General features: G+C 34.5%; 1 protein-coding gene across 1 annotated transcript; it reads right to left on the minus strand.

The window, feature by feature from the left end:
* Positions 1-64: 64 nt before the first annotated feature.
* Positions 65-24,207, minus strand: LOC132701262 (bifunctional glutamate/proline--tRNA ligase). The gene is made up of 22 exons (XM_060669060.1): positions 24,086-24,207; positions 23,945-24,023; positions 23,498-23,833; positions 23,173-23,446; positions 21,911-22,230; positions 21,680-21,851; positions 21,349-21,626; positions 20,532-20,872; positions 20,184-20,483; positions 19,999-20,133; positions 19,660-19,935; positions 17,045-17,287; positions 14,364-14,799; positions 14,078-14,307; positions 13,342-13,533; positions 10,964-11,257; positions 9,552-9,704; positions 9,351-9,468; positions 9,031-9,297; positions 5,531-5,933; positions 5,333-5,476; positions 65-274 (listed from the first exon to the last, which is right to left on the minus strand). Exons 2-22 carry the CDS (start codon positions 23,979-23,981, stop codon positions 118-120), a joined length of 5,106 nt encoding a protein of 1,701 aa, XP_060525043.1. The 5' UTR covers positions 23,982-24,023; positions 24,086-24,207; the 3' UTR covers positions 65-117.
* Positions 24,208-24,460: the final 253 nt, after the last annotated feature.

A 24,460-nucleotide genomic window follows, 5' to 3' on the forward strand; every position in this document is an offset into this window, starting at 1 on the left:
AAGTGTTTGTTGTCTTTGACGAATTAATTTGTGCAAAAGGAAGGGCGGGTAGAATAAAAACTGTACTTCACTCAATTGAACATTTTAATGACTTAGGGAAATAAAATGGCAAATTGTTTAGTAACTCCTACCAAACAGGGTGTAATATTTCGGTTTTCTATCACACTCTGGATGTATACATTTGTCATTTGGCTTGATCAATTCTGGTTGCTCTAGAGGAATACACAAAGACTTCGCTCCCATCGACGGGGCCCCAGGTTCAGCTTCTTTATCCCTGTAAGAAGGAACTGCGCTTCAACAATGCATTTTAACAATAAGATGCTACAAAATCAAACTTTCGTAGATCCCCAGATAAAAATTATGTTAAAATACTCTTAGATGAGGGACCAGAACAACAAAAAATATTTTAGATTTAATTTAGACTTTTAGGATGAAGCAATAGTTTGACTTTTGATGAAAAATAGAATATCCATTATTAAGAAATTAATGGGTTTTGGGAGCGGTTTATGAAAAATCAAATTCAAATTAAATGTGGTCGACGTTTCGCACGATAGCAAACCAATTTGAATCTATATGTTTCATATACATTTATATTTTTCTTTTTTTTTTGTTATTTTTTTTACTTATATAATTGCGCTGTTGTACATTTGATCATTTAAGAACAGCATTTTAAGTGTATGCGTACTCTTTTAGAGTTCTGACAAAGTCAACAAAATTTCCGAAAGCGTCGATAACATATTTCACATTTTTCATAAAGGAAGTCCAAAACCCATTAACTCATTAATAATCAAAATACAATGAGTGTTTTACTTAATCTTGTAATATTGTTCTAAAAGAAAAAACAAAGGCTTAATTCCATTTATTTAGTGTAAAATGTTGGGAATTGCCGTAGTTCATGTACAAGCTGAGATAAATTCAAAGGGAAACTCCCCTTTCTACAAGAGATAGAACAAAATTGCAATGTGATGTTCTATTTCAATAAAAAATTTAACTGTTTTCGTTTCAGAGTTAGAGAAACTTTTTAATTAACAGAAAATTTGATTTGTATATGAAACACCATATATGGTTTTGAAAAATTGAAGAGAACTAAAAATTACCTTCCCAAAAATATACCACACAAGTGTTATTCTAAATACACAGTTACTATATTTCCAGTAGGGTGTCGTTGAGACCAGTAGTTAAAATTTTGGCTGTTTGAGAAGAAAACGTCAATTAACAGTACGCAGTTGTTACCTGTATTACGCTCGCATCATCGAAAACTTACTTTTTCAAAATTAAACACTTTTATTAAAAAAAAGTCGAGCAAAACAATCAAGTGTGTTGTTATGTTTTGGGAAAGGTAATTTTAGGTTCTTTTAAAATGATTCAAAAATATACCTGGCGTTCCATATACAAAAAATCATTTTCTTCTCGGTTGCTAAGTAAAATGGTGCTTAGAAAATGTTTTCATAGAAACAGATAGTAAAAAGTTACATTGGTTTTTAAAAATGGAGAGAACGCGAAGAACTCCTGCAATTCTGAAACGATACCATACGCGAGAACCTTTAATACTTTTGCGGGTTATCTTTAGCACTTTTTTGTTAAACCAGATATTTTAGAGAGAGTTTTAGGAGAGGCAAAGTAGATATTGATGTGAAATTTGGTATGCCTAGAATTGGCACTGACGTATAAATAAAAATATTCTAGACTTTGCAATGTTGACGGTTCTACCCGAAATCACTGGCAACATTGAAATTTCAAATGCAACAAATAGTTTTTTTATTGCATTTCTTCGACATAACAATTTAAGCAACTTGCACTGATTGTTCCTACACTTATCTGCCATCTTGTTCGCAATTTTTTTTAAATGATTTTTTTTAAACCCCGCTTTCGATAAAGTGTGATATTTTGACGTCAAAATATCACTAACAATGACAATGACACTACTTTTGATTTTGACTTCGGGTGGAACCGGCAACGTTGCAAAAGCAAAGGTTTTTAAATTGTACTTCAGAGCCAATTATTGTCATATACCAAGTTTCACGAGGGAAACCCCGCATATAGGTAATCAGATAGAAAGAGTACTTGCAACATTTGCAACCATTTCAGGAAGGCCCGATATCTTAAAAAGCTATTACTTTTCCCGTACTTTTTTAAATCCTATCTACTGGGTCGTCTATAATAAAAACAAAGAAAAGTGCAAAAAAAGAAATATATCGAATTTTAAGAATTTTTGGTTTTGCGTGTCAAAAAAATTGGATAATGTCAAAATTTGGAATGCCCTATATATTATTTTACATTATATATTCTTCTGAAGGACAAACGTTTTATATGATCAAACAGTTCCAGATAGGAGGCACCCGGCAAACTTTTTTCTTAAGAAAAGCATCGTGAAAATGTAATACCATATTTAAATCTTATGCAGTATTTATTTCTATTTTTTTTATGTGATAAGTATTTTATTCTATTTGAGAAATTAACGAGAAAATGTCATTATTAGCTTATACCTTGCGATTGAATTTGTCATGAATGGCTATTATTTTAAGACTTCATTATCATTTTTTCGTATCTGATCTAGTTTCTGAGATCTCTGTACCTAAACATTTAAATAACTTACCCTTTATATTTCCAATTACAAATGACTACTTAACAATTACGCAGAGTTATGGTTTTGCCAGCATGATAAACAAGGTAACAAGAAAAAAACGGAACAGCAACCTGTATCGATCACTATTTTCCGCTATTTAATTATATTAATCCTGTCATCCTGTTGAGAGACTATATTGCTTAACATTAAACTTAACTCAAACATAAAAAGAACACCTTTACATATCTTAAGCATAACCTGCTCTCTGAATACATTTCAGAAGAATCATAGAATACCTTTATTGCAAAGACAGCGACGGTAACTAGAAAAGTGATCAGTACAAATGCTAGATTAAAACCTTGGATAACTAGTGGTCTCCTGATTTCTATTCCTAACAGGAATAAATTAAAAAAGCAATGCGTTTTAAATAAAAATAATTTAATTTTTTTAAGTGATTATCAAAAATATTGAGACTAATTATCAAAGTTAATTAAAAAAAGCTAAATATTTGCAGTGTAAAACACTACTACTGTATAACTCAAGAGATTCTGGGAAGATATGGAAGAAAATAATTAAAGAAGCAACAACTGATCAAATTAATAGATGATAACAATGTTGAAATAAATGACAAAAAACTAATTGAAAATGAATTTAACTCCTACTTCTGTGATGTTGGTAAAAAGTTAGCCGGAAGAATATGTAATGTAAGGTGGGTCCTATACTTCATGAGAGTAGATACCATAAGCTCTGAAATAATAAAAATAAATATTGTACATCTCTTAAACCCTTTGAAGCATATTGTAAATTTGGTTTCCAGTAGTGGGGTCTTCCCAAAGGGTACAAGATAGGGGGCAAGGTCCCGTATACTGTTACTATTATTTGTGTCCAAGTACTGTTATGGCGGTTTAAAGTAATGCGTCACACTGAAAATACTACAGTAGCTTGTAATTTATATTTTAATGAAAAAATGTTTGAAACTATGTCGACATATTTTTTTTTTCACATTTTACCTTTCAAACTTTAAATTGTCCGCGTTTTCCGTTTTCATGACTGGACACACTCACTAGAGGAGTTGAAACTCGTGTACGCTTTTTAACTTGCCACTAATGGGAGCGTTCTCCATCTTATACTCTTTGGGTCTTCCCGATTGCACTAATAAGCATTATTAGTAAAATAATTGAAAAGTGTATAAAGTATAAGCTTTCAATATATCTAAAAATATATATATATATATATATATATATATATATATATATATATAGCAGTGATTGTGTAGGAAAAATCTTGGGACTATACCGTTACAATTGCGGAATTAACCTTGAGAAGATCAAAGCAATGGCTAGACCATAGTTTATTGTGCTTAAATATAAACACCTTCACTTTATCGAGAAAATCTCTACCTATCAATATTCAGAAACTAAGACTTCATGTGAACAAGACAGACTGTAAATGTAACAACTTTCACAAACTATCAGGGGATACCGATTGATTGACGGTTTACTTGAAACAGTCATACTAATCATGTAATTAACAAAATCAAAAAACTAATATATAAGTTGTATGAATTACGTAAAATGTTATCTTTGGAGGGACTAAAGATTTTTCAGTAATAGAGTCAATAATAAGCTATGGATTAGTTAAGTGGGGTAATGCCTATGGGACGCATGTGCTGGAGTTGCAGGTGGCTCAAGAATGGATTATAATAGTATATTATGCAAAAAGTGCGGTACACGGCATTTGACTCACGAGTTTGACACGAGCGGAGCGGGTTTTTAATAAACCAGTGAGTTAAAAAGTTTTCCGAACGTGTTGCATACTATACTTTTTCTACGACCATTAGTTTTTGGGTACATTTTCGCAAAACAACACGAATACATGACACATGACGGTCAGAATTGACAGGCGTAGGAAATATCTCCAAAAACATCCGATTGCTCCCAAATCCGTGCGGTAAAATCCCGCTAATGTCCGAAGTGATTCGGATCCGTGGGAAACGAAACTGACGTGATAAAGTGACGCTTCCAGCACGCTAGTTTTGGTAATTTGGTATTTTACAGGCGAGGGTAGAAAAAACAATGTATTTTAAAAAAAGCGATACCCGACTAATTTACTTTTTGGGGAGAGTCATCTGCTTACTTTTAAACAACTGCATTTTAAATCAGTGATAAGATTTAAGTTAAAAACCAACTAATACCAAACCAAAATAAATCATGGTATAAACATAAGGTCTGCTTTAGAGCACGAAGTGGCTCTACAGAACCCCAACTTGCAGCGCGTCAGAAATATATATACTGTACTGGACCAATAGTCTTCAATACTCTGCCTCCTGACAGAGTTAAATCATATAATATAATAAAAAAGAGTTACCTGACTGGACTAGGCCCCGCAGTTTTGATTTAGCTTATTTGGGATAAAGCAGAAAATAAATAAAATCCCTATAGTATAACTTTTAAATTAACGAAACAACCTTTAATTGTTTAAACAATGTTATTGGCAAACACATAGTTCGCCCAAAAGATTATTGTTGATAATTGTTAACTTTTGATAATATGTGCTATAATTGTAAATAGTAATTTAATGTCACGAACGCGTCAGTTGAATTTTGTTGTGAAAATGCTTAAAGTTTATTACAAAGTCATGAAACTTTCGTATTTGCACTTTTTTGTACCTATTATATGTGACTCTGTAGGATGTAAAAATATACTGGAAGATCCTGTACATTGAAGATAATAAACATTAATACATTAATAGAGCCTCTAAACGTACCTCGCACTGTCAGCTTTAATTTTGTCCTCGCATTCGGAAAGACCACAGAAAGGAGCAAGAATGACGTTTCTCTTATCCAAATTTGACGGAAAATCGACCCACTCTTTCAACAGCACGGTATGGCTCTTAAAGTCCTCTGAAGCTCTGCAAAAGTTTCAGTTCAACAAACATGTTCTACTTTACCCAACAATTCACTACTTCTTAAATAAACTGTCGTGTATATTCTGCAACAATTCGGCAACTTTTTCGGCAGCTGTCGCTAAGGGCAACACTATTTTCTCTCCGGTATCTCTCCTTACGGCCACAAATTGCTGCTTCTCTACGTCTTTTGGACCCAACTCTATTCTAATCGGTACACCTTTTAGTTCCCAATGGTTAAATTTCCAGCCGGGAGAGTAATTTTGACGGTAATCCCCTTTCACTCTTAAATTGGCTTCTTTCAAAGCTTTCTCGAGATTATCGCAACACGATTGTAATTTCTTTTTATTGTCATCCGACAGGCTCGTACTGATTCCGCATGGAACAATGACCGCCTGTATACTTGCCACTCGCGGGGGTAACACTAGACCTTGGTTGTCTGCATGGATCATTATCATAACACCTGTAGAGAATAAAAACCGAATGAGGCCAAAAATATTCAACTATCCTGTTTACTACACTATTTGCTTTCCGACAAATGCGGATGGAGACATTTGTTAGTTGTCAGTTATTGTCAGTGTAGTTTCGACTTTTTTATGAAATAACGGAAGTTCAGCCTAATTAAAAACTTGTGCGTTAGGTACTTTCTATTTTATTGTTCATTTATCTCCATAAAACTTATGATTGTTTGGTGTATTTTAGATCGGAGGTGTATTTAACTGGTCATAAAGCCTTTAGATCCTATTGTTGTGGTTAGAATTGTAGTATTAATACAAGATGGTCGATGAAAATGAGCAACTGCAAGAATTTTAATTTTCCAAAGAAACTTCCACAGGCTACTGTAATACTTTTTACAAAACTTCTGGTTTCCTCCTGCGTCGGTTTTTGCTGAGTCGAACTTGCTGACGTTTCGCCAATCATCGTGATGCCTTCTTCAGAGCTTGACTGAAACTGTTTTTCTGTGAGTTAAGCTCTGACCAACAGGACGACTAGCAAAACGTCAGCAAGTTCGATGCAAGAGGAATCCAGAAGTTTTGTAAAAAGTATTACAGTAGTCTGTGGAAGGTTCAAAAGACAACTACAAAATTGGACTAGTTTTGTAAAAAGTAACTGCAAGAATTGTTGGTAGGAGTCTATGTGCTGTACAAAAGGTATAACAAAGCTGCAAGGAGACTGGCTTGATCACTAGAAGACTGGGATCCGGTGGAAGAAGGATCATCAACCAAAGGGATGATCGATTTTTGTTGTTCGCAAGTTTGCGAAATAGATCACCTTCTGCTGTTTGGCTTCGAAATCAACTTCAAGATGTTAGAAATGTCAATGTTAGCGAATGGACTGGGTTAGATGGACGTCGGAGAGTGTGGAGGAGACCCGAAGAAAGATATGCCCAAGGTTGTACTGATAGGGAGTCAATTCAGAAGCAAGCACAGAACTGGTCTTTATACTGAATGGCTCTCTGGCAGTTCACAGGTACATTACGGAAATTCTGGAAGATCATGCTATGCCTTTTATTACCACTATCGGCGAAGATGGCATTTTTATGCACGATAATGCTAACCCACATCACCAGAATTGTCACTCAATATCTGGATGAGGTGGAAATTACGAGGCTTGATTAGCCTAGACCTGAATCCCACCGAACATGTACGGGATAAGATGGAACGACGTATTCGAAGACATACACCAGCTCCACGACGTGCCCAAGAGCTAAGAGAGTTGCTTATGCAGGAATGAAACAATATAAACCAGAACATAATCCGTATTCAGTTGAAAAGCAGCCGGTCTTAAGCGGCCTATACACGTCTTAACACTTGCCTGTACAGGTCGAGACACGCGAATAAGTGCGAATGTGTATGGGTCAAAACTCAAGGCGCGTTTAGTTTCAAGCGCGGCTCGAAGCGAATCAGATTGTGTCTGATTTTTAGAGCATGTGCGAAGGCCAACTTCATTTTTCGCACAGCAGCAGGCCCCACCAACTGGTGAACTCTGAGGTTTACCTGAATAGTGTGTAGCCGCAATTCGTTTCGCACTTGCTCGCGGACTTACCTGGACACACTTTCGCGCGGACTTGCCTGCATGTGAATAGCCCCCATTACTCCTTTCTTCAGTTACAAATAAAAATTAAATTAAATAAAAAAATTAATTAATTGGGCTTTGTTTATAATAGGCATTTTCTGTTTTTCGACAAAACCCGGAAAACCAACATTAGATTTTCCGATTAAATGTTAAATTCAGATAACCAAATAGAGTAGGATAGTTAATCTACCAACTACTAGTTTTTTTCGAGGAAATTTGTAATTTGTTGAAAGACCAAAATTTTTTACCCGCCAGTGCATTTACTGGTGGACCGTCGATTTAAAATTGGATTGACCATTTATATTTAAAATAATATTTTCTGAAGAAAAAGAACAGTGTCTCATTTTTTATGTTTTTTTGGTTGATTTTGATATAGAAACTAAACTTCTGTTTTTTTTCTAATGGAACACCCTGTATGTCTTTAACAAGCCCTTAGGTTTGTCACGAGCTTTTCAAAAATATGTAACACATAAGAGGTTCTTTAAATTCAAAGCAAAAAACTATTTGTGTTCCGAACATGCAAATATTATTGTAATTTCTGTCTCTATAATATGCATTACGCAATACGCATTTCTTGTACACACACAAGTTTATTTTGACCGAAATATATGTGTTACGGCTAATTTGGTTATTAGTTAGTTTTCAAACTAATCAGCAAACTAACTAAACTCTAAAAACACAAAATAGCAATGATCGGTGGATGGATGGATACTAAATTGTTAGTTTACAAACTTTGTTTCAGTTCATTTTAGTAAATGACGGTTACTATTGTTCCTCGATTAGTTTTCAAACTTCTCAGTATGAGACATAAAAACTTTGTTGTATTTATTTTTATTTCGAAACCAAACATTTTTTTTAAATAAACAAAAACAAATATTTTTAAAGCCAACGTTGTTTAGCAAAAATATAATAATAAAAAACAAAAATACAATTATTTACTTTGTTTTGGTGACATTTACTATTGCATGTTAATCGAAAACTTATATATTTACATTTTTTGTTGATACATCTTTTGGTACACAGACTGAGATAAACCCACCCAAAATATAAAATCATTAACACTTAATACTATTTACAAAACTTCTGGATTCTTCCTTCCTGGGTTGGTGGATTGGTGAAAGGTAAAGACCTAATATTGTTTGGTTATTTAGAGATTTCTATAGATTCCCGGATTTTTCTTTAGTGGAAGAATTGATTATATGCAAAAATTTTAGTTTAGTCGAATGAGAGTTGATGATGATCGAAGATGTTGAAAGATTATTGGACAAGTGGTAAACCTGGTTTTGACATTAAATTTTTTATATTATAACTTTTAATATGTGGTCAGTAATGTTTTGAATGTAATGTGGAAATTATTTTAGAGAAAAGATGTTAGGTGTTTTAATTCTGGGTGCGCTGAGGAGGAATCCAGATTTGTAAATAGTATTGCTATTAGTAGCTCTGTAAAGTTTCTTTGAAAAAAGAAAGCGTTTTTTTCTGCTCACCAATAGTTCTGGTTGTAATACCCCACGAATTCTGATAAACAAATTTCTTCTCTTGGGTTTCGGGGTCTTCATAAATGATTTCAAACATCTTAGAGAAATTTTGGCCCAAGTGGTGGGAAGTTGCACCTTGGATACCCCTTCCGCTTGCCGAAACGAAGGCTTCTACCGTGAGTGTGTAGTCCGCGCCTGCGAACTTCTCTTTTTCCGTCTTACGCCCCTTTATCACCGGAATCGCGAGCAGATCCTCGTAAATGTTTCCATATAAATCTACAAAACAACTCCAAAATATTCCGACACTCCGATCGCAAAATCTCACGAACCCAAAATGTATCTGACCTCTTCGTCGGCATCCCATTTAGATGCGTGGGCTGTATGCCCCTCCTGCCACAAAAATTCCCTGGTTCTCAGAAAGGGTTGCGGATGCTTAAACTCCCACCTCTGTTACAGAAAAACAATACAAGTTGCAGCTTGCGGTTTCAGAAACGTCCCCATTTAGATGGCGTGCGCTGACCATAACTTACCACCACGTTATTCCATTGGTTCAATTTAATCGGTAGATCGCGGTATGACTGGATCCACTTCGCATACGCGGGATACATGACGGTTTCCGAAGTTGGACGCACCGCGATTGGCTCGGCAAGATCGGAATCGCCGGACTTCGTAACCCAAGCGACCTAAAATATCGTATTATAAGGTCCACAGAAGTGTAGACCGGGCATCCCACTAAGGGCAACGAGATACGGTATTAGGGAAACGGTCGGGCCTAGCATTATTAAGTAAATCGGCCAAGAGAAAGTGCTGGGAATTATTTTTGTGATTCTGAAATGGCCACCAGGGGACGCAATTGTTATGTCGAATTTTAAAACTTAAAATGAGTACGGTTTTAAAGCTGAGAAAACCAAAAATTATGCAAAGAAAGTGGTGAAGATGTTGGGACATTTTCTTAAATACATTTTCATATCTGCAACAAGGATTAACTCATTTTAATACACCAGGAGTCTTAAATAGAGCTTTTCCTAGGCTGTCATTATTGCTATGTGTGATGCGAGTGTGATTACTTATCACGCCACCAGATGGCGTTTTTGATATAATGGTAAAAAAATAATTTTATGAAATAAGAATAAATACAACGATGCGAATTTCTTGATTTCACTGGATAGTCAAATAAGAGCCCAGTGAAAACTGCATCTCAATATCATCATCTTAACCTAACTTAACCTAATCTAAACAAGTAGTGATTACACCCCCTAACTGTCATTTCAGAATCTCGAAAATATTTTCCAGTATTTTCTGTTTTCCGAATTAGTTCACAATTGTTCCTTCAAATTTCTAGGGTTCCTCTGGTTCCATAATATCATGGCCTCACTGGGTCACCCGGTATATAAACCGGGTGCATAATTTTGCAAGCGACAAATTTTACGAATTTATTGAATTCGTCCTATTATCCAGAAAAGAAATGAATGTCAATTTTAAAAACTTTGCATTACTGAGGATGTGTGAAGAGAAGTTTTTTAATTAATTTAGAACAGATATAAGTGCATTCCAAAAAGTTATTGAGTTATTGAGCACTTCGTATCTTGGAAACTAGAACTTAACTTTTTTTTTTAATCGAAAATTTCCAGGTGAGCGTACTCGAGGGACTCTAAAATACCCAATTGTGCACTGAGCAGGCGTGCGCAAATAGTCACTTTAAAACGTCAGCTTCGTTTTTACATAATTAAAGAAGTATATGAAATTTTCGGTTCCAAAAACATTTTTATAAAAAAGTTTGAAAGTAAATTACAGAAACAAGAAAAAAATCTCAGAAGGGTTCAATGTTTTTTTGCTTAGGCCTATTGCTGGTCAAAATTTTAGGTGACGAAAAACAAAAAAAAAGGTTACTTGATGTGTTGAAGTGTTCTATTATGCGCAAATAAAAAAAGGAGCCACTCACTTCGGGAGCAAAGTCAGCTATGTGAGTCTTTTCCTTTTCCAACACATTCTTCGATACGAATATTGGGAAATAGCAGTTTTGCACTCCGATTTTCTTGATTTCTGCGTCGAACCAATCCTTGATAGCCTCCCAGATCGTGAAAGACCAAGGTCTAAAAATGTAACACCCAGAAACGTCGTAATACTCGATCATTTCACCTTTTGTGATGACCTGGGAATACCATTCGGGGAGAGAATCTTCTTTCGCGGCTTCCAGCCCGAGACGGGTTTGTTTTTTAGGAGCATTTTCTTCAACCTAATTTGTAGAAAGTCAAAACGATGTAGTTAAAGTATATAAGTTCAGATACAACAAATTTGGATCCAACGATCTTTTACTGCTATGTATACAATGAGATCTCGATCTCTGCATCTAAGACAAGATTTTATAATGACGTTGACACTGCTTACATTAGTACATCGCAACGCGAAAATCCTTGACAAATGTAACAACAACGTATTTCTCGTCACGGTATGTGATTCCAATAGTCTAGGCATCACTTTGTTACACTGAAGCTAAGGTGTGATACAATTTTTCGCTATCTGTATCACGCGCATCTGGTACAAATAACACTTGTTTCATTCACTCCAACGGCTTCCTGTGTCTTAGAGTCGTTAATTAAATCAAAATGATCTTCTAGCCCCCATAGGTTAGTTTTATACTGAGCCCGCTCCTCTTTGCTTGGCAGTTTCACTTCATAAGGAAGGTCTAACATGAATGTTTTATGCGCCATGTCCACCTCATCTGACAAAATTTGACACCGTGAAAACAAATCAGCAAAATTTAATGTATTTACGGCCCCTATATTATCTAATAGCTATATTGGTCAAAGATTGATATATCAACAATACAGGCAAGGTTTAGGATTCGAAGGTTTTGAAAATGATTGTACAGCTGCTTGAGGTCGACTCTAGACGCGTCCGTTGAGTTTTTCCAGAGTAATAAGCTATATAAGTTTGGTCGTGCGGATTAATTCGATTGGCGTGCTATGCTAGATTCTATAGAGAAGACAGAGGATCCAAAAGGCAGTTTTTGCGCCTGCCGTCAAGGTGGACTCCTCTTTTCAAGAGAATGTACCAGTTTGTTTTCCCAAATCCAATTTTAGACATCTGCGAACCAGGCGTGCAGTTTCGTAATCATAAGCAAATTCAATCGCTATTATGTAGTTCAGAAAAGTGTGACGTGTGCATAAGATAAACAGCAGAGGCCCAGTGATACCCCATACTTACTGCAAAGTGGGTGTTAATACTTATTATTTTTACGAAAACTTTAATCATAACCTGAGTTTTCCGAGATTCTCTTCAAGGAAAACTATTTTTTATTTTAGAAGCTCACAATTTTCAGACGGCGGTCTATTTTTATCTTTCAGCTGCTGAATATTTCTGTGAAGAAGTGTTTCAATTACAGATGTCTCCGCCTCTGTTAGGGTTACGAATTTTTCATGTCGATAGGTTTTTCTTCTTTTCCTCTTGTGCCTTTTTGAAGCCACACTTTTAGCAATATTGAAAATATTTTTCAGTAATAAAAAGAAATTATTGCGTTAGAATTAATTGGTTTTATCCTACGGGTGTTATGATCATTCTTTCCCTATGGTACCATTTCTATATAGTATGCAAGACTGATTGGAAGATAATGGATATCCCATTTCTTGCTTTTACCGCATACTATAGCGACCACATTGTCTGTGCTTCTAGAATCATCTTCGCTCATAGTGAGAGGATAGAGGGCAGGCCATTCACCAGAAGCGTCCACAGAATCCCTGACGGTACTGAATCTTTCTACCAGGTTATTTAATCTGTTGATTTACTTGCTTGGTGCACGCATAGGTTTGCATCCACGATGTGCAATGTTTTTTTCAAGTTTTTTAACAGAAATTAGGACTGCAGTTTACTGACCCATTCTTGGTATATAAATTAACCTTTCAGTAAAACAGCTGGCTGCTACTCCATGGCAGAATGGCTCTATATAGTTACACACGTTACTTTTCGAATGTATGAATGATTATTATTATTACATATTGCTTTTTTCAAATAAAGAATGTTTCACCAAGCCAAAGCAGTATGTGTTGTTCATATTGTATCTGATCTACATAAATGGCATCTGGCGCACCGAGAGAATATGTGAGAAGTGTTTTTTTGTTGCTAACTACACAATACATCTGTTTCCAAAAATGATAAAGTTGTTTGTGCTGTTATAATCATGACGCATCATACATTAGCAGAAAAAAATGTCTACATTATTTTTCATGTATGGTATATAATAGTGCAGGATATCATTGAAGTTGACGAAAACTGATTTTTTGTTGTTGTAAAATGTTGTTTAAAAACCAAAACACAACTCACCTCAATGGAATTTTTCTTCTTCGGAATTGGCTTTTGCTTGGTAACCTTCTCTTTAGTAGTGGAAGTTGACTTGGGTTCCTTTGTCTTTTGCTTGTTTTGAACTCTATCAGACGCGGTAAACTCTTCGCCAGTTACTTTTTGGTATTCGGCTTTTAGATCCAATAAAATTTTCACGGCATCATCAATTTGTGACTACAACACAAAAATGAAAGCCGTCCTATTCTATCAAATTAATAATAATAATCATTAATCTGAACATAAATCGGCCTGTTTAATATTACTAATAAGATAAATTCCAGATTATTATTAATTAAATTACTGAAATAATTAATACTGCAATATAATTTTTGTAAAAATAATGTTATGTAGCTATAACCACACTATTGCAAATAAAACTTTTTTTCCTTTCTTCGGGTATATAATATTTTGGTTGTCGCTATGTTTTCTGTTTTAGTTCTTATAATACGACCCCTGAACCCTTAGATTTATTGTTTTTTTTTTGTTTTCTTCGACTGGCGAAGCTAAAGTGATTTTCGCGAACAGAAAAACTTTGTTTCAATTGTTTGCTGCAGCCGATCTAGTTAGGAAATAATACATGTCACCTTGACTGATAGTTCTTTATAATACAATGTCCTATTTGGTTTTAATTCCCTACACTCCATTGACGAAATATCAAAAACAAAGCGATTGAAACTAACGAAAACTAGCCTAAAGTGAATTTTAATTTAAAACAGACCTTATCGCTCTTTTTAGATTTCAAATCCCGCACTAAATTGCCTTGTTGGGTAATTTTGTTAGTTAAAATTTCTTTCGTAACGTCACCAAATTTTGGAGCCTCGTCGTTCGTAACTTGACTTTCCAGTTTGTTGTCCGGTTGCCAATCTTTCCCGGTAAGATTTTTAAAATCCGATTTGTACTGCAAAAGAAGTTTTGTTTCGCTATCAATTCGAGATTTATCAGGCTTTTCTGAAACAATCAACAAATTCCAAACGTGCCGACAGACACGAAAAAATCGTTCTCACCCGCTTTCAGCTGCCTCACTTTTTTGCTCTGCGAGATGATGAGTGAATTTAAACTGCTTTTATCTTGGTTTGTATGTGGTGGCTCCACAACTGATTCCACCTTAATAGCACTAGCTAGCAAGTCCGCTTTCCATTCTTGTCCAGTTCTGGCTTTGTACTGCTCCTTCAACTCGAGTAAAGTTTTAACTTCAGCATCAATTACTGTCTTGTCAGCCTTATTTGTTTTCAACTCGCGAACTTTATTGCCGTGGTCGGAAATTTGTTGTAACAAATCTGTAGCTAGTGTGACTTTAGGGTTCGATGTTACAATTGATGTCATAGAAGCAATCCAATCTTTTCCCATTTTTTTTTTATAATCCGCCTTCAGTTGTAGCAATACGTTTACCTCGGCTGTGACGACAGATTTGTCCGCTTTTTCAGACTTCAATTTCCTCACCTAAAAGAATGAGAGGATTGCAGCAGAATCGAAAAAGGAGCAACTAATAAATTAATCATATTGACTGTATTCAAAATTAGTCTAGGGTACTATATTGTAATTTAGTTACCTATTTAAATTTTAATGATGAACCTTACAGATGAGGAAAGCCAGCACCCAGCACGCGATAGGAATTGCCCGATTTATCAAACAAGGCTAAGAAATTATAGAAATTATAGTGTCAAGGTTTCCCCAGAAAATAATCAGAGAAACAGTACCAAGATCGTTAGCATAATACACCAAAACTTGCAGTCTCTTGCAAAAACATTTGATAGACTAAACGGTTCATTAATAAGCAATGCAGAATGTGGGATATATCAAAAGATTTATGGTTTTGCCGAGAGGGACAACGTCTTTACGCCTTTAGCCAAAGACAGGATAAAACTGTGTGGTTTATCACTATGTGCAGTATTTGAATGCGCAACCATTAGTGTCACTGGGGTGACAAAAAATATAATGGAATACAGACCGCCATCGGAAGACATAAAAACATTTTTAGGTAAGGAGATTTTAACATTGAACTCCTTAAAGAAAATAAAAGAGGCTCTCAATTCGTAGCAATGGCAACGTCTCGTGAACTTGTGACGACCATTAACGTAAATACTAACACTAACACGTTAATACTAAACACCTACCTCTGCTAGTTGTATTGACAACATACTAACGAATTCAGGTTTTGTTCATACCAGTGTAATAGAAAAATTCATCTCAGACCATTTGGCACAGAAAATTGAGTTGGAAAATGTATGTTCGCTAGGCATAAATAATATAAATAACATAACAAATACATAAGGCTATTTGATCAATATTTTCCTGTAAAAAAACTTTGTACCAAACCGAAAAAAAAAGCGCTACCACAGAAATTATAAATGGCAAGAAACGGCTAAATTTATTAGTTACATTGAGTAATCGTGACATAAAATATCAAGATACTTATAAAACTACAAAAAGGGAATATGATGAACCATTCTGAAATGCACAAAGTCTTAAATATGACAAGCAGGGTTGTTTTGCAAAAATGTACCTAAAACCTAACGGTCGTAGAAAGATTAGTAGTATGCAACACGTTTGGTAAACTTTTTAAGTCACTCGTTTATAAAACACTCGCTCCGTGGCGCTCCGTTCGTGCCAAATAAACTCGTGACTATTAATAAACTACCTCTGAATGTTAAACACATTAATAATAGGAATGCGTTTAAAAGGGAAATTAAAAAACTTTAAACTGAACTTGAGCCGTATAGCTTGGACAACTATCTAAACATGTAAATAATCCCTATGTAACATTAAGAATATAATGTAGTATGACAATTGCTCTAGCAATAAGTACCTCTAGTTATAGCTGACGTACTGCGGGTCTTTGACGTCATTTCATTAATTGTTAACATGGGTAACAATTTTTGAAATAAACAACTATCTATCTATCTAATAAGCTGCAACTTCAGTCTCCTCGAAAATAGGAAGTCCATTAATAAATAAATCAACATTTTCTAGCTGTTATTAAACTATTAATTAATGAATAATTTAATTAACATATTTCAAATAATAAAAACGGTTGCGAAACAGATAGACAAAAGTAAGGCGGAATTCAATTTGAAATTTACAACGTTTACAAGTGATTATCTAAAAAGAAACAACAATAATTTGCTGCTTAAATTTGAAGAAGTTTTTTTTCATTTATTAGATTATATAACATCATTTCAATAACCCTCTGTATCCCACATTTAAGGATCAATATGCGCACGTTGCCCCATATATTGTATTTTATAATTATTATTTATTTTAAATATAAATTTGAAAAACTAAAGGGAATGATTAAATATTATGTAAGTATTGCTATTATAAAAACACACTTTCTGAATTTTTTTGATGAGTGAAGGGGATTTAATTATACTATCCTTTTCATTCTTCTTAACTAAGTTTGTTTTAAATCTAAGACACATTGACATTTTGCCTATTTTCAAAACAAAAGTAAATAAAAAAATATTATTTCTATTACTATAACAAACAAATATGTAAACTTTCTCCAAATAGGGTGAAAGTAAAACCGAGTTAGTCCTACAAACTAACCAGGAAATCTTAAAATAAATTCTTAAAACTTGAACATTTAAACCATGTCATTTTTCTAAAAAAATTATAATGCAAATTGGGAGTTCTACATCACAATTACACATTCTTTAAATTGCTTTAAAAGAAAATAATAACCTACCTTATCAGCCTGATTTTGTACTTTTAGTTCCAAGTTATCATTGCTGTCCACAGCTTTGGGTGGAACGCAACCAGGCTTCCAATCCTCGTTAGTTACACGTTTGTATTCTGCTTTCAAAGATAGCAAAATTTGCACAGCGTTATCCACGTCGCTTTTAGCCGCTTTCTTGGATTTCAAGTCGCGAACAATATTGCCTTGTTCGATAATTTTTCTATTCACTTCCTCGGCTGAGTTAGCTAACACCTGCGGATGAGTTTGTTTCGGAAAATAACTTATCCGTTAAAGAGCAACAGGATGTATTTGAAAATAAAATTTCTAACATATTAAAACGTGAAACTTTAATTTAAAAAAAAAATCACTTTCTACGCATCTTTTTATTTTCCATCTGCTTCTCTAAACTGGATCGCCCTGCATACGGATCAAACAACAAAAAGGATGTCTCAAAATAGTGTTTAGATTTAAAAGTAATTTGCTTGCTTGCCGTCATTCAATGGTAGTCATCGCTTAATACAAGTAACTCGTTCCTACACCTGAGAGACCAGTATTTCAAAAACCCAATTCAAGTGCAGCAAAAAATAGTCACAAGTCACCGTCAATTGAAGATTAAAATGGAAACTTATATTGATATAAATTGTTTTTTAATACACTAGAAGGGACAAAATTAAAACCAAATTAAACAAATCTTTTGCATTTTGCCCTAGATACAAGATTTTACATCAATTTCCAATATGCATTCGCACTATGCAGTTACTGGTCCACGTTAATGTGAACGTTATATAACTTTTTTTTTAATTTAACAGCAGCTTGTGATAATCTAAGCAGTTGATAACTCTTCCAAGCTTCAACTATCACATCACATGTTAAAACTGTCAATACATAACAACTAACTCGAAAAAATTGTGCCCAAATGCCAACAAATTTTTAGACGTTTTTAAGATTCTAATTTCAAAAATGCTAATAGATTTTTCCTATCAGCTCTAGTTTTTAAGAAATTAAAGATTAGTCAAATTAATATCTGCAATTGTCCCCGACCCCATCTGCCTATATCAGACTTAATGTCTTAATTATCTTATTACTTACTTTTAACCTCCACTAAAATTAATATTAGGAACATCAGACTAGTTATTTAAACATTTCATTGTGAATGCGGATGGCATCTAGGTGACCATTGTCCCTCCCAGAAGGGGTCGTAGCAGCCGCAAAAATAAGGTAAGTGTGGCACCTGTTGCATCTGTCGCTAATTGGAGGTGTAGGTTTAATATCCCCGTACATGTCCTTATTTTTATTGCGTTAGTGTCTTTTTGGCACGCTAGAAGGATAGTTTTTGAGTTAGTGCCTTTTTGGCAAGCCCATCAACGCTAGTGGTAGTTTTTGTGTTGGCACACACTCCCAACCGGTAAAAAATGTATAAAGTTTGTAAAAAAAAAATTGTCCTCTTTTGGCACTACGGAGATGGTGCGGATGGTGGTACGCTCGTCGGAGGGTTATCGAGAAATAAATGACGTATTCTTGAGAGATGAAAAAACTGACTGGTGTCGCGGGATTGGAAATTCGTGCATTTTAGTATAAATATTTCTCCAAACAAATTTTTCTAAACAAAATCGCCTCTTTAAGCAAAACAGATTTTAATATTTTGTAAATTTTTGCCAATAAATCAAAACTGTTATCAATGCGTGTTTATTTATTTAATTTAATTATCCTTTGCACGACATCGACGACTTTTAGTTAGTTTAATTCTCTTATTGTTGCTACCGCTGCCGCGAAATAAACGCATGGTCGCCGGATGGACTCGGTTAAATACATTATTTATTTCTCACTAACCTTTTGATGGACGGACTACCACCATACTGTCAAAAAGGCACAATTTTTTTTTTACAAACTCCATTTTTTTACCGAGAGTGAGTTTGTCAACAAGTCTCTAACATAAACTAGTCCTCTAGCGGGGGTAAATGTGCTAAAACGACACTAACCCAATAAAAATAACGACCGGGATGCAAATATACATTTACAGCGACTACACCTACACCTTCAATCAGCGACAGGTGCAACAGATGCTACACTTGCCATACTTCTTCGGCTGGTACGACCCCTTCTGAGAGGACGATGGTCACCTAGATGCCATCCGCAGTCACAGTTAAGTGTTTAAATAACTAATGATGCGCACTGAGATAACAAAAATTGGCCTTTAAGAAATGTCTGTTCATGTTCAAGAAGTACTAGTGGAGAACATAGATTTAGTGGAAACTATGCTTTCAATTTTTAATATTTTCGATTGTAACATGAGGATAAAAGTTCATACATCCACATCCACAGCCCCCTAGATCGCTAGTGAAGACTAGAGAGAAGGACTTCATCAGGACATGTAAACTATAGAAGATCATTATCAAAGAGTGTAGCCACATGATGCCGACACTGCTGGAGCGTTCAGCGAGACTGCCCTCGTAAACTCCATTTTTAAAAGTTGTAAAAATAGAAATTTTTAGGTAATAAGGGACTACTGTATGTAAATCTAAATTTTTTTTTAACTGCCATTAGTAACATAACAGCATAACTTAAAATATACACAAGTTAAAAGTACTCCTACACTGTCTTATGAAAATAATAAAATGACTTACTTCATCGGTTTGATTTTGTATTTTTTGAGTCAAGTTGTCTTCATTAATATCCACAGCTTTGGGTAAAACGCAATCAGGCTTCCAATCCTCGTTAGTCAAGTGTTTGTATTCCGCTTTCAAAAATAGCAAAATCTTCAAAGCGTTTTCCACGTCGTTTTTAGCCGCTTGCTTGGATTTCAAGTCGCGAACGATATTGCCCTGCTCGATAATTTTTCTGTTCATTTCCTCTGCTGAGTTAGCTAACACCTGCAAATGTGTCCCATTCAGTCCTTCTGTCTGAAAAAAAAAATAGTGATAAGTACAATGTTCAATATAACAACAGATGTCCTGAAACCTTACCGTTTGTTTGGTTGGTAACTGATTCTCCTTCACAGACTCAAGTGGAGATTCCTTATGTCCATCAGGAACATAAAATAGAATAACAGACTGCTCTCGGCAAGAGTACAAGCTAATAGGTTCATAGGCCACATCGACCTGTAATTTTATTAAGTTTATTAACCATTACTAATGTTACTTCTCTTTACCCTGAAGAAACCTTTTCGCTGAAGTTGTATGATGTCACCCTTCTTCAATTTCCTAAGCTCAGGGTCACCAAGCACTTGTACTTCCTTCCTTGTGTTTGGATTGATAAACTGCTTGAAATCTTCGTCTTTGCCAATAAGCGGTTTACTGATTAAATGATCGAAATAGACACAGTATGTGGGAGTAAATTTAGCTTTATCTGTCTCTGCGAGCCACGTCAACTTCAATGTTTTTTTGTAGTCTTTGTTGGCCAAATTTGGTTCAGCCTCAACCGAAACAATCCTATTTTTATTACGATTAACCTACAAGTAAATTGTTTAAAAATTACATTTTTCTGAAACGCAGCTCACCTTTTTTATCATTAAATTGCCCCAATTGATAAAAGTGGCATTTTCACCCTCTTTCAAGAGTTCGGCATCGGCCCTGTCAATCAATAATCTCGGACCGATCCAAACCTCTTTCTGACCGACATCAATATTCTTCGGATGTTTTGGCACGATGAGGCATTCCTCCCCAACATTCTTTACCAGAACCGGCACTGGATCGGTGTATTCTACAGCGGTGAATCGCGGCGCGATGGGATCGATAACTTTTTTGTTAAAAGCCCAAATCTTGTCCCACTCCATGAATACGACCGATTTGCTCGATCCTTGCGCTATTATGAACTCCTTCAAACCCGCCACTGTCATACCTTTTATTACACAATTTTTTTTATAGACAAATACAGGATTCAGGGGGATCGAATATAATTTGAAAGATTCTTTTTTGCATATTGATCAGCTCCTAGAAACCGTCTCTAGATGATGATGATGAATGAAGTAGACATAGAAAATTGTAAGCCTTTATGGGATTGCTGGACAACTTTTTGAAATATAATTATTCTAGTCAAATCAAAAGTTTACGTGCTTTATGTGACTTTTTTTTTTGAAAATTTATTCCTCTTCATTATAATAAATTGCATAAAAAATTTATAGATAGTAACCAATTTTTTTTATTCAACATTTGTTTGAAATTGGTTGATAAATTTTTAATCCAATCAAATAGCAAAAATTTTGACAGAGCTGATTTTAGATGGGGACTAGGGGTACTTCAGCAGAAATAAATGATATTCATTAAATTATATGGCGTCAATAACATTCAATAAACAATTCGAAGGCTGTTACTTACCCCTTCGAAGCACACCTCTAACTGTAGGCATTCTGGGATCGTCCCAACCATCTACTAACCCTTCTTGTACGAACCACGTCAATTTTCTTTTACTAAGGACAGTATTGGTCATTGATAATCGACTGTACTCCCAAATATATGGTTTTCGCAGTCCCAATGCTTCAATAAACCAATAAAACTGAGGATCGCGATCCCGATATTCCATAGTACGTAGGGTATGAGTCACGCCCTCTACGGCATCAACAATTGGACATGCAAAGTCATATGTCGGATAGACCCTATAACGTCCTATTAACAAACAACCACTCAAAATATACAATTACAAGCTCACTTATATTTATCGCCAGTGCGTGGATGAACTTCATTTTTGCATCTGTAAATGGTAGGATCTCTCATACATCCGTTCACTGATTGCATATCGATTTTAGCTCTAACGCAATAGCGTTGTCCAGTTTCAGAACCCTTCTTCATTTCCTCCCAAATTTGCAAATTTTTGGCAACAGCTAAAAAATAAATACAGCAAAACATTGTTGATATTCCTTGAGGGTTATGTAATTATTACAATTATTTCTGTTTACAGAATCAATTTTTTGTTCCCTCTGCTGTCTCATAAGCTCCGCTTCTGTATCGTCGACATAAGCTTTTCCCTCTTTGATCATTTTCTCACAGTACTCGAGCATCAGATCGAAGTACTGGGATGTATGGGTAAAATAATCGGGCTTCAACTCTAGCATCGCCACGTCTTCTAATATAACTTTTTCGAATTCGGCGTTCTCTTTGGCGGGATTTGTATCATCGAACCGCATTATCAGCTTCCCTTTGAATGTTTCCTGATAGTATTGATTGAGAAGCGCTGCTTTGGCGTGACCTATGTGAAGATAGCTGAAAAATAAAAATGACTTTATATATCTTGAAGAAACGTAGTGCTCATTTTCAAACAACCCTATGAAAGTAAAATATATTAATTTGATTAAATAAATCAGTATTTGGTTATTGTTTACCTATTCAGTTAGTTGTAACAAAAATTTAAAATGTTTCCCCCTTTTAAGAAATAAAAAATATTTTCTGATTTTTTAAAAAACATTAAACTTTTGTTTTTTTTTTTTAGATTCTTTAAGACATTATTACTAATAAAAAATTAATTTTTTTATAAATATTTAAAGATAATATTGTTCATCAAATAATAATCTAATTATAACAAATATGAGGAAAGATGAAGACTATGTTATAATGATGACACCACCAAATGCTATAAGATTATGCTTGGTGTCATTTGTATTGTAATCATTTTCTTTCCTGAATACTATTATATTATTACATATTTTGAGAGTTTTCTTTCAACATAGTGGTTTAATTGTGCAATAACAAATTGATCTACTTATTCAAACATAAACATTGCAAACAAAGCAAAACCTTGGAACAACTCTGCCAGAAACTGACACTTCTCTATCTTACATAATAGTGCATCTGGTTAAATCTATCCTATTTTTCCAAAACATCTTGCAACAATACAGTAAAAATGCTTCTATTGATGACTGTTTCTGTCAAATTCCTAGACCTACTTAGCCCTGTTATTAAAGTCCACAAAGCATTGGAAAATTAGTCCCATCAGGATTAAAGAAACTATTATTGCAAATCTACCAAGCTGTAATTGTGGCAAGAATTTAGGTTGCAAAATAATAAATCTATATAGGTATCTCATCATGGGAGTCGCAGCAAATAAATATGATCATCAACAATTTAATAGAACTAGTGGAAATCAGACCAAACTCAAAGAATGTTAATTAACCCAGTTATAATCCATAAGTATAGACAATATCTTACCCTGACGCTTCAGGAGGAAATCTTACTATCACATTACCCGTTTCCACCCCTGGTAAATCCTCAAACTTTCCCTCTCTGGCACGACCACTAGCTGTCACATATTTTTCCAAATTTTGTTTCTGGTTTTGTACCAAAAATAAAGCTGCAATTTGTTCTTCAGTGAGCTCGTTAATAGTCTCTTTAACTACTTCTTGAGATTTAATAAATTTATACCATCGAAGAATATGAATCGGAACTGAATTTTTATTAAGCATTTCCTGCCAATGTTTGTTGACTAAAATAACATTTGATGTAATTTTATTCCGTAGTTAAAAATTAAACTTACCATATAATGCCGCAAACACAATATAATCTGCAATAGTCAACCTCTTAAGTGCTAAATATGTAACAGGTGCCAATCTCTCATTTAATACCTGCAAAGTATTGAAAAAATTCTTCTCATGAGAGAGATGACCTAAGGTGAAAGTTAACCAATGATCTACTTCTGCTTTTTCCTTAGCATTATTTCCATAAAGCTCAGGACATGCAACCTTCACCATTGCTCTTGCAACATCATTGCTAGTTTTGCAACAGTACGAGCCAACAGTGGTATCCTCACCCCACTTTATATCAATATTTTCAATGGCAGTTGCTTTAATATGGTTTATAACCAAAAGACCACCTACAATATGGGAGGATTTATATGAAAAAATACTTCCACTAAATAAAATAATTGGATATACTATTTACAGAACTAAAAAAATTCGAGTAGAAAAGAAAACATATTTCTTACCAAGCGGAGGATTTAATTTACTCAAAGAAACCTTCATTGTTAAAGGACCACCTAGAAAAGTTTCAGGTACTTCTTGGAGCTAAAATTATAACAAAACAATTTGATGTCTATTTTTACCAAACTTTAAGTTTTTACACGTACCAGATCTACAGCTATAACCTTAATAATATTTTCCACTTTTAGGTTGGAATAAGGATTTTGTCTTCTTTTTTCTTAGTACCTAATAGGAATTCATTGGTGTTCTATGATATTTGTATGTTGTCCTTGAAAAGTACTAAATATAATTATATATATATATATATATATATATATATATATATATATATATATATATATATATATATATATATATATATATGTATATGTATATAATTTGATTTTTTAAAATAATGTCGGCATTACACTTATTTGAGCACCACCTATCCAAAAACATTTCAGACTTGCGGACGTCAATTTTCACGTTACCTGGATAAAATTATACGAGGTTCAACGAGATTCCGCTTGTGGCTATAGCAT

This window comes from Cylas formicarius, unplaced genomic scaffold (genome assembly GCF_029955315.1).
Source record: "Cylas formicarius isolate icCylForm1 unplaced genomic scaffold, icCylForm1.1 PGA_scaffold_10__41_contigs__length_53128322, whole genome shotgun sequence".
NCBI lineage: Eukaryota > Metazoa > Arthropoda > Insecta > Coleoptera > Brentidae > Cylas > Cylas formicarius.